The sequence below is a fragment of the Panulirus ornatus genome, chromosome 38 (genome assembly GCF_036320965.1).
Source record: "Panulirus ornatus isolate Po-2019 chromosome 38, ASM3632096v1, whole genome shotgun sequence".
NCBI lineage: Eukaryota > Metazoa > Arthropoda > Malacostraca > Decapoda > Palinuridae > Panulirus > Panulirus ornatus.
In genome coordinates, this window is record NC_092261.1 from 2,954,078 (window position 1) to 2,971,998 (window position 17,921).

Sequence of the window (17,921 nt, forward strand, 5' to 3'; positions counted from 1 at the left end):
TGGCAACCCCTGCCCGAGCGCGTGGGTGAATGGGTCCTGTTTATGTATTCTTCCATTCACCCCAGCACCAACTAGGTTACATTCTCTCTCTCACTGTCTCGGTACGGCATACCCTCCTCCTCTATAACTTCATGGTTAGGTTTTTTCTTCTGTCCCCTCGTTAAGAGGAAAGTGGTCTCACGAAGATTTTTCATCCCCCCATCCCCCCGAAATATGCGTGGGAGAATGAACCGTTCATCGACTCCATTCAGTACCTCAGAGTCTGCTCGGGTACTACCTAACCTACTCTCTCGCTACGGTCTCCCCTCCAACCAAACCAACACCTTCTCACGTTCCTACTGCATTTCTGTCGTACTATACTACGCAACCGCTGCCAAAGGTCCAAATTTCATGGAACTAATAAATGGACAACTTTTAGGTAAACCATTAACGAATATTCAATATAAATTGAGTTGAATGTAAAGGTTCAGTATCAACCATGGGTCTGTCATGGTGTTATGAGTGGATTCTTGCTATAGAGCGGCCGCTTCTAGGAAAGCTCAATAGTTTGGAGCGGGTGCCAGCCTGATACCGTGGCTCTTGAGCCACAATACTACGGCACCAAATGTTACATGAGACTTCTGATAAGAGAGATAAGAGATTACAGCGGTGTATCGTGATGGGTGGCTCCTGGGCCAGTGTATGTGGTAAAGCTATTTCCACCGTAAATTGTGGGTTTACCTGCAGTAAAAGACGCTCGTAAGCTCGTAATTCTACATGTTATACTTGTTACAAATGGTATAGTATCGCCAGGAGAATATTCGTGATGAACTATACGGAGTCTAATTCTTGATGACTGACCCAGGACCCTAGCGTTAGTGATACACCTCCCAAGGTCTTACCTGCTAAGCAGTGAGCACTGCAGCCCTCCTGGTTGAACTTGCGGCAGAGGATGCTCATGAGCGTGGGCGTATGGGGGTTGTAGGCGTGGGCGTGGTCGTAGAGGACGATAGTGACACACTGGTGAAGCCTGGCCAGGCGGTCGCCCCCGTCAGAAGCGAGGTGACGTACGACCTGCGGCAGACTCAGCTTCCCGGAGGCCAGGCGTCGAAGCATGAGGGAAGGCAGGCCTACACTGACGGCGCCGCGGATGTGGCCCGCACCGTAGTCGTCGGCACCCCGACAATCTAGCACCAGAATATCCTCGACGCCACGCGCCTGCCGCAGCGCCTCGCACAGGAAGCTGGCCTCCACCACCGGCGCTCCGCTGAACCCGCTCATGGTGCTGGCGCCGCTGTATCCTGCTGCGGCCTCACCATCAAGAGAGGGCATGGCGGAGCACGGGCTCTGCACGGCTGCTACTGCTCTCGCGGGGCATGTGCATACACTTACTGCAACATCAACTGTGACTGTCAAGCACCAACGTCAACACACACTTCCAAGCACAGCTCAACAAAACACGTCTACACTCTAAGCAGTCGTACCACCCTCTGAATTAGCAGACCATTGATGAAAACGTCCCTAGTACGGAGCCGTATACGTCACTAACTGTTCCCAACGAATCACCGCGCATCTGCTCGTGACGTTGACCAATGAAAACCAGAGATGGAGCGCTGAGTCTCGCGGCCAATGGGAGTGCGCGGTAATAGCCAATCGCGGGGAGTTCTTCTCGGTGACGTCAGATTATCTCTAAAAGGAAGGCATTGCCAAAAAGCGCGGGAAGCGGAGAAACCATGAATCAATTCCATCAACAGTACCGAACTCATAAACACGCTCTCACCGAACTACTTCGTTACTGGCTCGTAAAGTGGCTCATGACAGACACTGTGGAGTGAAAAAGAGACGAAAAAATATGAGCGGAGCAGAGACATAATGGAGTCTCGGATGGCCATATACAGCAAGGTCATAACGTTGAGTGGGCGTGGGGAGTAGGACGGGAAGACCACGGGAAAAGGATCCGGCGTAAGATGGTTTAGTTGTGTGTCACCGGTTGTAATCATGATGGACATCGTTAGTCCAGCCTGGAGCGTGGCCACAAGGACTACGGCCAGGTGATTACCTTCTCCAAGGCGCGTGGACAAGCGATCTAGTTTTCCGGATGCCGTTCCACTGAGGAATATTTCCCCTTACTCCGCGATCCCCAGGGTAGGGTTACCATTCCTGATTGACATTCGTGGATTATAATAGATCAGTCTCGGATATACACTGCTTATCGCTCAGGTTAATCTCTTATCTCTTGTCTCTCCACTTCTTCCCAATTTTATTTTTCTGGATCTTGTTCATTGAGGAAATATATAATATTCTTACCTTTATTTCTTGTTATCGGAGCCCGTTCATATCTTGCTAGGTTTTCTCTCGTTTTGATTCCTTTACTCGTGATTTTTTACCCTTTTCAATTCCTCTATTTCTCTTCTCTTCTCTGGTGATCGCTACGCGTCAGCCCTGCCATCCCAGCAAAATCTTGTAAGTGCTGAGAGGACGGTAGGTACACACTCTCTCTCTCTCTCTCTCTCTCTCTCTCTCTCTCTCTCTCTCTCTCTCTCTCTCTCTCTCTCTCTCTCGTTCTTTGTCTCCTGTGTGCCTCTTCTCTCTGACTCTTTAGATTTGTTATCTCTGATCACCGACCGCTGGAGGGTCATGCGTGCTAAGCTTATCTCTCGGGTCACCTGTGTGTGTGACCTGACCTCCACGTGACCCTACGGTGACCAGGGTGATCAAGTCATTTTACGACCAATTTGACGTAGACTTTGCCCAGATCACTAAGGGTCAAGTCTAAAGTCTGGCCACCGATATACCAAAGGGTCTTACCGTCGTGTTCCGGGGTCGTTCTGTCGTGTTCGTGGGGTGATACCGTCGTGTTCAAGGGTCTTAACCGACGTCGTGTTCAAAGGCCGTCAAGGTCGTGCTCAGAGGTCATTCCGTCGTGCTGAAGGGCCGTACCGTCATACCACAGGAATTTTAAAACCATCCTAGCCCCATCCTCATCCTCAAGTTTCCTCTTGTGCCAAGCTCCATCAAATTGTTATCGCCAGAGTGGGGGTGGGGGAGGTAATTGGCACACGTAACGACTGTTGACGGCCAGGAAACTGAAGAACACTCGAAGTAAACCAATCATAAACTGGATTAAGTTTACTTCAGAGAACTCTAGAAATGCCTCGCGTCAAGGCCATTTCTTGAGAGACCTTCTTGTGGCACAGACAGGGACGAAATACAGCAGGTCCTCACAGCCAAAACCTTACCAACAGGTCTTCACGTGAGTGATGTTATACAACCTCAGGCTGGTGCAGGATTTGGCTCCAGGCAACTCTACACAACAGGTTATGAATTACATAAACCTCTCTCTCTCTCTCTCTCTCTCTCTCTCTCTCTCTCTCCATATATATATATATATATATATATATATATATATATATATATATATATATATATATATATATATATATATAATTTCAATGTATTATGTGTAGTATCAAGAAGATATACCCAACGTCGACTGACTTTTAGCTACATTTGCAAAAATGTGCAGACACTCAGTGATCAGCATAATTCATTTAAGTATACATATAATCATACAGACGCCAACAGCATAGACTGCTTTATTTATACCAGGACAGATGGAGAGACTATAGACACACACATATAAAGGTTTGTTCTGTATGTAGATATTTGTAGGGTAGGTGTCTGGATCTGTTTACCAATATGCAACTACCTCCACACTCTGGTTGATGTCACTGATGATGGATAAACTGATGTAGACTGGTTGAATGAGGCAGTGGATGATCAGTGGATGAAGTCAGCAATCGAATGGTTAATTTTCTTTCGTCTGATTGATCATAATCGTTCTGGACGATTCATTCACTCGATGGGTGATGTATTGTCCTGTCCTGCTTGGCTAACCTGATTAATAACAGGGAGATGAGATGGATAGCAAGGATAGATAAGAGGGAGAGGTGGATGGGAGGGGGTGGTCAGGCCCGGGAGGGGCGGATGCCAGGCACACCGCCTCCCCGCGTTCCTCTCCCAACCCAAGTCTCCACAACCCATGTGTTCCTCGTCTTCCTCTCACCACAGTCTCCATAAGGACACCTAATCCTTCGAATGAGTCCTCTATAACCCCTCATACGGTTCCCTTCAACCACGACGGGAAATAACCACTGTGTTGAGAACACTTCCAGCTCAGGTGATTGTAATGTTATTCCCAGCGTCACATGACCCTAAAGAACATATATATCTTTTTTCATCTGCAACTACTACTACTACTACTATTACTATTACTATTATGACTACTGCTACTACTATTACTACTACTACTACTGTATGCTGCATGCGCGCGAACACATGCTATCAATATCTAGGAGTCATACCGTCGTACTCAAGGGTCGTACCGTTGTGCTCAAGGGTCGTACCGTCGTGCTCAAGGGTCGTACCGTCGTGCTCAAGGGTCGTACTGTCGTGCTCAAGGGTCGTAACGTCGTGCTTCAGGGTCATACCGTCGTACTCAAGGGTCGTACTGTCAAGTTCAAGGGTCATAATGTCGCGCTTTATGGTCGTACCGGCTTGCTCAGGGGTCGTTCTGATGAGGACCAGATGAAACACCTGATATTCTATTGGCAATATCCCTAGAGTTTGGGAGGACCTGCCGCTGGTGCTGCACAGCACGGGGGTTCTCACACCACACTACGACTTAACTTACCGTATCCATCTCTAAGTTACGGTGAGTCAAGTGGGTCAGAATAACTCTACGTAGTTATGTTTAGCCATGCTGTATCCTGCATAACAGTAACAAACTGTACAACTTCGGTAGTTGTACAGTTAAATCGAAGGAGGTTGGGCTAGGTTAGGGCAGGCTGGGCGAGGTTAGGTTAGGTTAGATCAGGTTAGGTATATATAGTTATGTCTGTTCGTTTTTTCTAACATCTAACTGGTTTCTTTCTAAGAGACATTATCAAAATAAATGTTCACTATTTGTTCATCATCGTCAATTTCTGTCAGTATAAGGGTTGAGTCGTATACAAGGAGGCTTACAGTCCGGATGCACTAGTGGGAATCATTCTTTTCCTTCATATTTACCGCAAGACGATGCAAGGGACAGAGTCAAGTGTTGAGAAAATGATGACAAACGTTCCTGTCTCTACTACGTGGTAGGCAGCCACCGGTACTGCCCGCCTGGCTATCAGGGGTTACTGGCGGCTACCCAGCCAGCATCTACTTGAGTGGCTGTCCAGTTTCACTCCTATGGTCCACGTCGCTGTCTTATCTTTCTGCCTCATCCACACGCGGACTGCTGGCATTCAGTCCACACACAAACACTCTCTCCATCTCACAGTTAACACTTGACTAATAAACGTAATTCACACGACTCGTTTCTCTTAACCGTGAATTTTCTTGCGGTGAACGTAACGCGCTGTCATGGGCACAGAAAACATAGACCCCTGTCAACAACCAGGCCCAACAGACGTTCACTTCCCTCCTTCCCCGGACGCTTCACATGCCCCGGTTCAGTCCACGTAAAGCACATCGCCCCCGGTATACCACATCGTTCCACTTTACCCTGACCAATGACAAAATTTCGTTGTAGGACTCGCAGGTAAGTATGTACTCTCTCTTCTGGGTCGCAAGTACAGATATTCCGTCGTGACGTCATGCGTTCTTGTTAGGCTGAACTACAAATACAAGGAAGATACATACGCCCAGATATATAAACACACACACACACACACACACACACACACACACACACACACATACATACATACATACATACATACATACATATATACACCCACTAGCATATATATATATATATATATATATATATATATATATATATATATATATATATATATATATATATATATATATATATATATATATATATATTCTACAAACAGAGGTATCACATAAACCCACACATAACACAATCGACTGGTAACCACGACACCTCTACCATCAGAATTTCTTCCCTCTATATAATACAGCGTCTGGCCACACGAACGTGGGCCGTCAGATGCCCTTGGGCTAGAGGGTGACGAACGACAAATCGCCAAAACACGCCGCGTGGCAGCGTTGCCGCCGAGGATTTAGCGCCAGGCCAGCCGACACTGTTGCCAGACCCAGGCCATCCCACCGCGCCTCACCAGCCGTGCTGTACCCACTCTTTACTAACGCCTCCCACGTCTTTCTTGCTCTCTGTCGGTGTCATTTTCCACTGGCCATCCTGCACACTGGCGCTACATAGATAAATGTCATATGGTGACAAAAGCCGCAGAAGCTCTGGTAATACTCTCAATCAAGCTCTTCATTTCCACGACATTTATGTGTCTCAACTTTCGTCTACGTTTTGTATCAGGGAAGGAAACGCTTACATTGGGTAAAGTCTTCTACTGTTCTCTACTTCACGAGATGTGTTCCTGTTTTATCGTCGCTGATTCAGAAAGGTAAACAATCACGCCAACAAAATAGGTAAAAAAAAAAAAAAAAACGGAAACGAATAAATCACAAACAGGTCAATCATCCCTCATTCGTAGGTACTTCAGGAAGACAAGATATTAATCAATCGACACTTTTCACATACAAATACCCTTACTTACAAATTACTGAAATTAAATATATCATTTTATGAAAGACATTAGATGCCTAAAACGTATTTCTAAACAATTACTGAACGATCTTCGCCAAGTATCAATCACGTGACTTCATATTGTATCAGGATTTTCAGTTTCTCGTTGGATCAACCAAGAGCGACTTCTCGAGACGTTCACACGTTCATGGGATATATGTACATGTGGTCTCCAACTCCTGTCCATGGATCCCCCATTCATGGGGTTCCTCAGCACCCAGGAAGTCAGCCACGCCTATCACCCCGAGATCACAGGTCAAGAGGCGTGGTGATGTGTATCAGTCCTTGTCATATGAATGCAAGGCAGTTGAAGATCAGGTGTTCACTGTTTTAAGCAAGGAATATGCAATTCTGGACAAGGGTTTCATTGTTATTTTGAATCAACGCTTGTACTACCGAGGAAATGATGGGTGGTGTCCAGTGCACTGACAGGAAAGTATCACTCGTACATGACTGGGGATTATAGTTTCAGATAGGTGGAAATCTGTTAGAATGGAGCTCAAGACTGGTTTATGGACAGTCTTTAGTTTGGGATGGAGTAAACTGTTTGTCGAAGATACTGGGAGATTCTCTTTGTTGTTTCTGGTGCCAGTTAAGTGTTCTGAGGGCACTCAATTCGTTAAAGGGTTTTGTGCTGATATTTGTGATGTGTGGTGTAAATGTTACTTGTGCGTCACACGTAATTCCCAGTACGACTGGTGTTTTTGATGAGGGGAGTCGTTGATCATTCACGGCAATTGGAGGGTGCTGGTTGCATTCACCTCTTCGGGGATTAAGAGGGTGTTACTGGATTTCTCAAGGGGCAAAGCAAAACATTGTTTTGAGCAAGCCAGTGACCTAATCGCGTGATGCAATGTTGAATGTGTTGTTTGTGTAAGACTTGAGAGCTGAGTGCTCTTGACTTCGTTGGCATATCAGAGAACTTTCAACATGTGGTATGCAGGAGACAGAGGGAGGTCGTGTAAGAAGAAAGTGAAGAGGGTTGGAGAGAAATCTGCTCCTTGGAGGATTCTAGTGTAGCGCTTGAGATTTCTGTAGGCGAGGCGTTTGTGTGGGTGACTCTGGCTTGGCGGCTGGTATGAAGTTGGTCAACGTTCTATTGTCATGGGTTGGTGTCGCGTATCTTTGGTGTGAAAAATGTCAGAGAACGGTGTCGCATGCTTTTTTAATGTGTATTGCTACCAGTGCTGTGTGGGAGGGTGATGCAGACGTCTGAAGCAATCCAGGATGTGTCGCGTGAGGTTTGTATGTGTGTAGTGTGGTAGTGGAATGTTAGGGTCTGGGGCAGTGCTGGGGGGGTGGATGACAGTGGGATGTTTTCATTGACCCTATTGTGAAACAGTTTCTCGAGGGATATGGACATTAACGATAACAGTGCTATGGGGTGGTAGGAGGAGGGGGCTTTGGGGTAGGGGGTGTGGGAGTCGATTGGAAAGTCTGAGGATGGGTATTATGTTGGCAACTTTCTAGATGTTCGGGATTTTGTTGTGTGGTATGAGAAGATTTGTGTTAGCGTGGAGTTTTGTAGGTTTTTCCTGATTGTCCAGCTAGGGAGTGTGGCTGGTTTGTGCCTGGTTCTCATGTTTTACGAACATGGCTGTGTGTTATGTGGGAGACGAGACGTAGTTGGGTTGGGTTGCGAGAACTTCATGTGTAGTGGGGACTGTGGTGATGAGGGACGTGTACTACCTACATCGTTCGCCGGTCTGCTGCTATTTCTCAGTCAGTAGTTTAGTGATGGTGTCGTTTAGAGTTGGTGTGTGTGTGTGTGTGTGTGTGTGTGTGTGTGTGTGTGTGTGTGTGTGTGTGTGATGGTTGAGTGGTCCTTCCTGTGAGTGTCTGTAATTTATGAGGCTGGCAGTTTTTTTGGGGGAAAGTGTGGGTTGTATTGCTCCCTATGTTCTTCTTATTTGGTGCTTCGTTGGTGATAGTAATGGAGTCTGGGAAGGTATGTATAGGTGTAGCGGCGGGAAATCATTTCTGGTGGTATCTTGAAACATGGTTTCCATGTACCGTGTAAGTGCTAACCAAGCTGTCGCTTGTGAATGTTTCATTGCGTGAGTTGGGCCATGTAAAGTGTGATCAGAAAGTTGTAAGTGGTCAGAGGGGGTCTGTGTTTTGTGTGCGTAAAGTGACCCTTATTTGAAGTGCTGGAGAGCAGAGGGTAATGTCTGACGAGGCCGGCTGTTGGAGGCGGCGAGAATGCTGGAAGACTGCAGTTGGCTTATGAGTAGCGTGAGGGGGGAAGGGAGGAGTCTTAAAAGGGTCTTGGGTCTGACAACCCATGATCCACCCCATCCTGGCGCTCCTTCAGCTTCAAGGTGGCTGCGCTACACTAAGTAGCAATGACAGAATGGACTCATTTGAAGACAGAAGTTCTACGACGAGAATGAACTATATTTTCGTCAACTGACGATGATACAGCCTTGCCAAAGGCGACTCTTCAAGAGCGGTGTAACCTCAAGCAGGCGGAGGAGTACGCCAACAACCATTTATATATATATATATATATATATATATATATATATGAGAGAGAGAGAGAGAGAGAGAGAGAGAGAGAGAGAGAGAGAGAGAGAGAGAGAGAGAGGGTAGGGAGGTGTGGCGGGTCGGGAAGGGAGGTGCGCGCCGCGTCTGGCACCACTGCCCAGGCCAGCACTCCCTCCCACGCGTATCCGGGAATCGGACGGCTCTCGCTGACCCCTGCTGGCCGGCCGCGCATTCCTCCTGCCCGCCGCCGCCGGCCCATGGTGATCTCATGGTAGCTACTCCATGGTAGCTTGTCCATGGCTACCCTAATCATGGTAACCAACTCATGGGAGGGTTGGAACACAACTGAGCTGGATCTTCGTGAGCGAGGCATGGTAGCCAGTTCATGGTAGCTTGTCGATAGTAGCCAGTCCTACAGTGGGCCAGTCCATGTTAATGGGAGGGCAGGTGACACATAACAGCTAGATCATGGTGGCTGAGTTGTGACTGTGCCTTCATGGTGGCCAGTCCATGATAGCCAGTCCATCCATGGCAATGGGAGAGTAGGTGGTGTCGGAGACGGACCATCCACTCTTATATGTTGTCAGTAATCACTGTAAGCAGTTCATGGTAACAGTGATGATTACCGAGGCATACCACCGGTCCATGGTGGCCTGCGCATGGTAGCCGTACCATGAGATGGTAGGTGGCACAGAACACCCGGACGATCGTCGCTCAGGTGTGGTATCCACTCAATGGGAGCTGTGATGCTATAGCTTCGTGGTAGCCTGGTTGTGTGGCACCTGGACATGGTAGCTAGGCTGACACGGATCATATTGGACTACAGTAACCAGGCAACACCCCGCCTAACCCCATGTTGGCTACACACCGCGATATTTGGTATTCATCCGCTCGTCTTGTATCATACAGATGTATGGGATACCATTCCCAATACAGCCTGTATGACAAGGAGCGTATTGTTCTCCTTACAAGCACATCATCAATTATGAAACTAATTCCTCTACGACCAGTATGAATGAGGATCTCCAGGTCTTCCTGAGCTGCAACAAGACAAACAACTTCTTTCATGAGCGGCAGCAGGATGACGACGAGCGAGGGCAGCAGCAGCAGCAGCTCCCTCTCTCCCACCTCCAACCCCCTCCCACCCTACTGGTTTTCCATGAGGGGGTCGACGCACAAGGGAAGCCTTGATCTTGGTGCCCGCGCCTGGCAAGCCTGTGATTCGAAGCAAAGACGATTCAACTGTACGATTCTCTCTCTCTCTCTCTCTCTCTCTCTCTCTCTCTCTCTCTCTCTCTCTCTCTCTCTCTCTCTCTCTCCACCAACAGGATGTGATGAAAAGATACGAACAAAGACTTTTAACAGACCGGTGATTGAGAAATGACAGGAGAGACAGACAGGAGTGATGACAGCGAAGAAACTCCCCCTCTAAACAGAAAGAAGGGGAGGAAACACACAGACATTATCAAAGAACCCAGATTACAGACACACAGATCCGGTCAACAGACTAACTAATGAATCATCAGAGACGACAAACAGACAAACACACCTCACGAGTCAAGACGCAGATCAACCAAACGCACACGTCACCAGGCGAGAGATACGCGCGCAGGTACACAGCCACACAAGGAGAGAGAGAGAGAGAGAGAGAGAGAGAGAGAGAGAGAGAGAGAGAGAGAGAGAGAGAGAGAGAGAGAGAGAGAGAGAGAGAGAGAGAGAGAGAGCGTCACTCTCGTAATCCTAGCAAACCACACCACCTGACGTTACCCCTTTCATCCACCTTGGCCAGCGGACTGAAGGCCCACGTGGCCCGGCCCTTGGAGCCCACCTGAACGAACCCAGACAGCGCACACCAAACACCTGCCCAACATCACAGCTAGTGTGTTCTGTCAGCCAACACGTGGACACAACACAGACACACCCTACGGAACAGTGGGTTCATTGGCTTAAGATCTGTGGGAGTTAGCCCCTTAAGAGATACATAGACAGACTTGTAGATATAACTATAGAGACAAATGAAATTATAGATGTAGATAGTTAGATAGATAGATAAACAAACAAAGGGGCAGTCAGACATATATAGAAAGATAGGCAGAAAGACAGACAGACATATATAGATAGTTGGACAGAAACACAGACAAATAGAGAGGGAAACAGACAGATAAACAGCAAGACAGATAGATAGACAGAGAGACAGACAGATGACAGGATCTAGTGCACAGGTTCGAATCATGGTTGCGGTTCACAGTCAATCCAGCTTTTCATCCTGGCTCAGGTTAGGGTACATATTTCAGTAGTGACACCGACTGACAGAGAACCATAAATATACCATAACATGGTAATGACTGGATATACATGTAGATGGATAGGTATACATATGTATGCATGCATACATACATACATGTGTTGCCAGACTACGCCTGTTTGAGGATATACTGAGAGTCAATCGGAACCTTCGACAGGGCGGTATCGCCGTCAGCGGGAGGAGAGTACGGTGACGTCGAAAAACCCTCTCGCTCCACAGGAGTCCATCACCTCCCTGCTCCTGCATGGAGCGCACCCATGAAGCTGGGACCCTGAGGTGCACCATAACAATACACATACACATGAACATCAAAACTTGTATGATCCATACGTCAAAACTTGTATGATCCATACGTCAAAACTTGTATGATCCATACGTCAAAACTTGTATGATCCATACGTCAAAACTTGTATGATCCATACGTCAAAACTTGTATGATCCATACGTCAAAACTTGTATGATCCATACGTCAAAACTTGTATGATCCATACGTCAGAATATACAAACTTGGAGGAATACGTTGACCAGGAGACTGATATACGAACACAAGCATACACACAGGCCACTGATATGTACATACATACAACATGGAATACACATATACACAACTACCCGACACTCCGGCTTACACAAACACATACACAGTGGAAAGCGAATAAATATTTAGATTAAATGCTATATATAGCCAGGTTTAAAGGTATAGGGATATTAAACGTCCGCAGTTAACCTGGGCAGGACAGACGACACAGTCATGGAACACACGCTGGCCCGTCAAACAGAAATATCAACGAGAAAAAAAAATAATAATAATGCCCCCTCAAAAAAAAAAAAAAAAGGACACTACGAGCTGTAAGTTTGAAAGAAAAAAATCTTAGAATGAAGTCATTTTTTTCTCATGAACAATAGTACGTTCCAAGTGTTACAAATGTGTGTGTGTGTGTGTGTGTGTGTGTGTGTGTGTGTGTGTACTCCCTCCCCAGCTTACGCTAGGTATCCCCAGAGGCACCTGACCCCAAAAGTGGAGGATGAACACCTGGGTGTGGTCTTTGTACGTCAAGGTAGCCTGGCTAGCCTTCTTGTGAAGCAAGCAGTACGACCCTTCTGACCTGACCCTTGAGGGGCACCACATCCTTGACAACCAATACATACAAACCCCTGAAACTCTCCCTCTGTTTACATACAGGAGCAGACACAGTGGCTGCAGACAATGACGTCACTACAGTCCCATGACAGAACCACTGCGTGACGTCACGGCTGATCTCCCTCGTTCGTGACCCGGAAACCTCAGAATCCTCAGCTGGATTTCCTCTCGTGACGAACGCTTGTCCTACGAACACACACACACACACACACACACACACCAACACACACACACTAACACACACACACATACACTAACACACACACACACACACACACACAAAGAGACAAATGCACAAATATGAACACACTAAACACGCGCAGAGAAACACAAACAAATGATGAACCTCTCCTATTAAAGGGAATTTTAAAAACACAATTACAGCCTAATGATAATGATCACATTAAATCAAAACAAAAGTAATTACATGAAAAAAGTTTCATAAAACAGCAAACTACGTGTTAAGGTCAAACAAAGTAATCAAACTCTTATATCTATGATATATTTCCTACCATTGCTACTACTACCATTACTACTACTACTACTACTACTACTACTACTACTAATACCAATACTACTACAACTATCTATATGACTGCTACTACCTCTACTACTACTAACATTACTACTACTACTACTACTGCCATTGTCATTACCACTACTACTACTACTACTACTACTACTACTGCCACTAAACTACGACTACTACCATTACAGTACTACTACTACTACCACTACCACTACAATATTACTACTACTACCACTACCACTACAATACTACTACTACTACCACTACCACTACAGTACTACTACTACTACTACTACCACTACAGTACTACTACTACTACCACTACCACTACAGTACTACTACTACGACCACTACCACTACAGTACTACTACTACTACTACTACCACTACAGTACTACTACTACTACTACTACCACCACCACTACAGTACATTACAGTACTGTCGCCACCACCATCGTCACTAGTACAAATATTTTGTAACACATGCAGTCAGTGTACAGTGGGTAACACATGCAGTCATTGTACAGTGGGTAACACATGCAGTCATTGTACAGTGGGTAACACATGCAGTCATTGTACAGTGGGTAACACATGCAGTCATTGTACAGTGGGTAACACATGCAGTCATTGTACAGTGGGTAACACATGCAGTCATTGTACAGTGGGTAACACATGCAGTCATTGTACAGTGGGTAACACATGCAGTCATTGTACAGTGGGTAACACATGCAGTCATTGTACAGTGGGTAACACATGCAGTCATTGTACAGTGGGTAACACATGCAGTCATTGTACAGTGGGTAACACATGCAGTCATTGTACAGTGGGTAACACATGCAGTCATTGTACAGTGGGTAACACATGCAGTCATTGTACAGTGGGTAACACATGCAGTCATTGTACAGTGGGTAACACATGCAGTCATTGTACAGTGGGTAACACATGCAGTCATTGTACAGTGGGTAACACATGCAGTCATTGTACAGTGGGTAACACATGCAGTCATTGTACAGTGGATGATTACAGTCGCCCACCACAGGTGTGTCACATGTGATTTGCTCTGTACATGATAAACCTTATCAGATACAGGTGATATTATCGGCGATTATCAATGAAAATGTTTATCGTGTGATCAGCTATAAGACACGCGTGGACTATATCTATTTTTCACAGTTTGATAAATGAAAATAAAAACAGTATCATCAATAAAGAAAATGGGACACGGAACTCAATGATTATCCACGACAATGAAAATGTTAATTTCGCGCCCAGGACTCAAGATAATACAAATCATTGACGACCAGACTCAAAATAGAGACATTGTGATAAAAAGACAAAGAATAATACTCTCGATTGCAAAATTATCTGGTGTGGCAATTATCAAGTAAACAACTTATCAATTGCTTATCAATCGTTATTTTCAAAATTCGATATATATATATATATATATATATATATATATATATATATATATATATATATATATATATATATATATATATATATATATATATATATATATATATATATATATAAAAGCATGTTAATTACTTGGACTAATTTCAGGATAACTACCAAGGTAAATGACCCAAATTACATTACTGGACTTGGTTAGGTTAACCACCACAGTAGACAGTACTGATCAGGCGATTCCATATGGAATCGAAATGGAAAAGAAATATATCCAGTAATTATAATTAGACGGTAATTAACTGGTGTAATCAACCAGAAAACTATTTCCCTCTGCCTCTTACCTCTCCTGCCTGCCTCTCTCCTACCTCCATCTCCCTCCTGCCTCTCTCCCTCCTGCCTCCCTCCCATTTCCCTCTAACCCTACTCCTCTATTTCCCTATATATTCATCCTTATCTCCTCCCTCTTCCTCCCCTTTCCTTCTCCCCATTTCCCTTCCTACCTCCCCATTCTCATCCCTAATTCCCGATATCCGTCCCTTCCTCCACAACTCCCCTCTCACCTTCCCATCTCCCTCCATCCTTCCCTACGTAGGTCAACACACGCAGGAGGCCACCCTGCCCACACCACGTCTACCATCGCCTCTAAACCTCACAATAGAATACTAGATTCTCTGAACCCAGAGATTTCCTCAACATCCAGATCATCTACAGAATATTACGCTAACTCGTGCGGTGCGATACATCAAGGAACATACACTTGCCTGCAAGGTGGAACTTTTTAAAAACTTCTTCACGTTCAAACTGTCTGCGTCACACGTAAAAGTTTTAGAGATGAGAAATTTTGGTTCATCAAGAACTTCAACACGATCTTTAAAAAAGTAGAAGGGAAACATAATCAAAGGAAAAGAATGAGCAGAGACTGAAAAATGAATCTGGAAGAAACGTCTTAGAAAACTTCGAGGAAAACGTTTGAGAGTCACAAAGCTTTGGAGAAAACGTTTCGCCGGCCGGTAGTCAATCACAGCTGGGATTATATAGATAGACCTCTCGTCATGGAGGTTTACCTGATGGCTAAGCTCCCTGGCCTTCCACGAACCACACACCTCGCTCATCTAGACTTTAAAACACACCAGGTAGCGACCAGTTCCAGCGACCAGTGACGCCAGCTCATAGTGTAACGAACGCTAAAGATAGAGTAAACTTTTCGCTTCTGCGAACTCCAAGATGGCGTAAGTTCAGGTGAACACCTACGAGGCACACACACAAATACGAATTGATTTAAACACTCAAGATAGCGTATGGTTCCGAGAAACACACACACACACATACACACACACACATCTGACTTAGATTGTTGTGATTAGTATTTGTAAGTTACGGGGAGAGAGTTTTACGCTAGTGTTGATCCGTTTCTATGCCTTGTATACATGTACTATTTACTCCTATTTATATGTGCACACACCAACAGCCTAGCCAATGCCAAGAAGGTGAGTGTGTGTGTGTAATATCTGTAATAGCTCAATTGCGTAAGCTTCAGGCAATTGGCTGCCTAAATTGAACAAAGTTATATAGTCTATTTGTATGAGTAAAGACGTGGTACAGATGTGCAAGGTTCAGGACGGGGAGACACGGTTGCACAACCCTCACCCCATAACACAGATGGTAATCACACAGATCACTGTACAAATGGGAAATCACACTGTGGGTTGTGGACAAGACCGCGGGAGGCGACCTCCGACTTCCACTTATGTAAACAGAGGAGGCATCAAACAATACCAGCGAGCAAAAACGTCAGATCACACATTTCGCTCGTCCAGGGGACGCTCGTGTGAACGGCCATATATGTGAAAGTCAAAAGGTTACTTCTTTAAAATGTATACATTGAGCGGATGCAAATCGCTCATCCTATAAACATTAAGTTTTAAAGTTAAGTAAACCCAAACACAATGCAATTTCCGCACTTAAGTGTCTTACGCCATACGTGCTGTAAGTCTGCACGAAGGTTAAGTGTTTTTGTGTATACTTTACTATGTACTGGCTGGCAAGCGAGAGAGAGAGAGAGAGAGAGAGAGAGAGAGAGAGAGAGAGAGAGAGAGAGAGAGAGAGAGAGAGCCAGGTTAAGTATTCGTTCAAGTGCGTACGAGATGTCCTTGTCTTCATCGTTCGCTGGAGTGAGCGCTGGGTCAATGTTCGCTGGTCCATGGCGTGCAAGGGAGTATAGGGAAACCCGCCACAACAGAGCGAGCGGACGATGGTACTCGCCCAAATAAAGCATTGAAAAAAATGTTATCATTTCCTCATGTTTGTTAACGATGAGGAAAGCTCAGCTCCCGAGCAACAGGAAGTGGGGGGAACCCAAGGATAAGGTGGAGAGTGTTTTAATCGCCGTCTAAGTTAGTATCTACAGCTTGCATCATGCGAGGGCCGATATGTTCACAATCGTGGTAGCCGTGACAGCAAAACTGCGCACGCGACAGGACTCAATTCCCCAAAGGTTAACCTCAGAGACGAATCACGGCATCACTAAATATCAACAGTGATTCGATCAAATCCTTTCTGCATCAAGACCACTGCTTGGTATAACATTCTCCTCCGTAACTAGAACACGTCGGCTATTGGCCTAGTCTACTACACGACGACCTCTTAATGCAGATAGATAGGTTTGTTACGTGAGAGGAGGAGGAGGAGGGATCACTCGTCGTCGGATTTAGCGAGAAGAAGCCACCACGTCTGCCCCGGATCAGTTTAGAGATACCGCGGTTCCACCAGCACGGTGAGGCGGTGTACAGGGAATGTCACAGTGGCCTAAATCATCCTCATGTTATGAAGAATATTTCCTGTTTCTATTTATGCTGTTCTTTAATGAGGGAGCTAACTATACAGCCCTATGTCATCCATATCTATAGATGCTCACCTTCTGTCTATCTGAGCCATCAACTTTGACATATTTGAAAAAAAAAAACTATCTAAAAATAAGTTATTACATAAGACTCAACCTCGTCACCACAGACCAATGGTTGTGTGAGGCAGGTCAGGGTTACGGGTTACTGAATACCATGAGAACGATGAGGCGACCCCTGGAGAATGTGACGGTACGACTGAGTACGACGGTATGACCCCCCCTGAACACGACGGTACGACCACATGACCGTGAGGACACGACCTTACGACCACGAGGCTTTGAAGACCCTTGTAAATGAGGGTACGATTCTTGAGTAGGACGGTACGACCTTTAAGCAGGACGGTACGACCCTTTAGCAGGACGGTACGACCCTCGAACACGACGGTACGACCCTTCAGCACGACGGTACGACCCTTGAGCACGACGGTACGACCCATGAAGCACAAGAGCATACACAAACGTGTGCCCCTGTGGCACGGGTGACAGCAGCGTCGGCATTGCCACAGTGCCACCATTTCCTGTTTTCCTCGATAACTCACAAAACCTG

The 17,921-nt window shown here is 45.8% G+C and overlaps 1 protein-coding gene across 1 annotated transcript in view; it reads right to left on the minus strand.

The window, feature by feature from the left end:
• Positions 1-2,495, minus strand: part of LOC139760798 (dual specificity protein phosphatase 7-like) — a 50,529-nt gene extending 48,034 nt beyond the window's left edge. The window contains exon 1 of the mRNA XM_071684406.1: positions 882-2,495. Within this exon, the coding sequence (XP_071540507.1) occupies positions 882-1,311 (430 nt within the window). The 5' untranslated portion in view covers positions 1,312-2,495. The remainder of the gene's footprint in view (positions 1-881) is intronic.
• Positions 2,496-17,921: the final 15,426 nt, after the last annotated feature.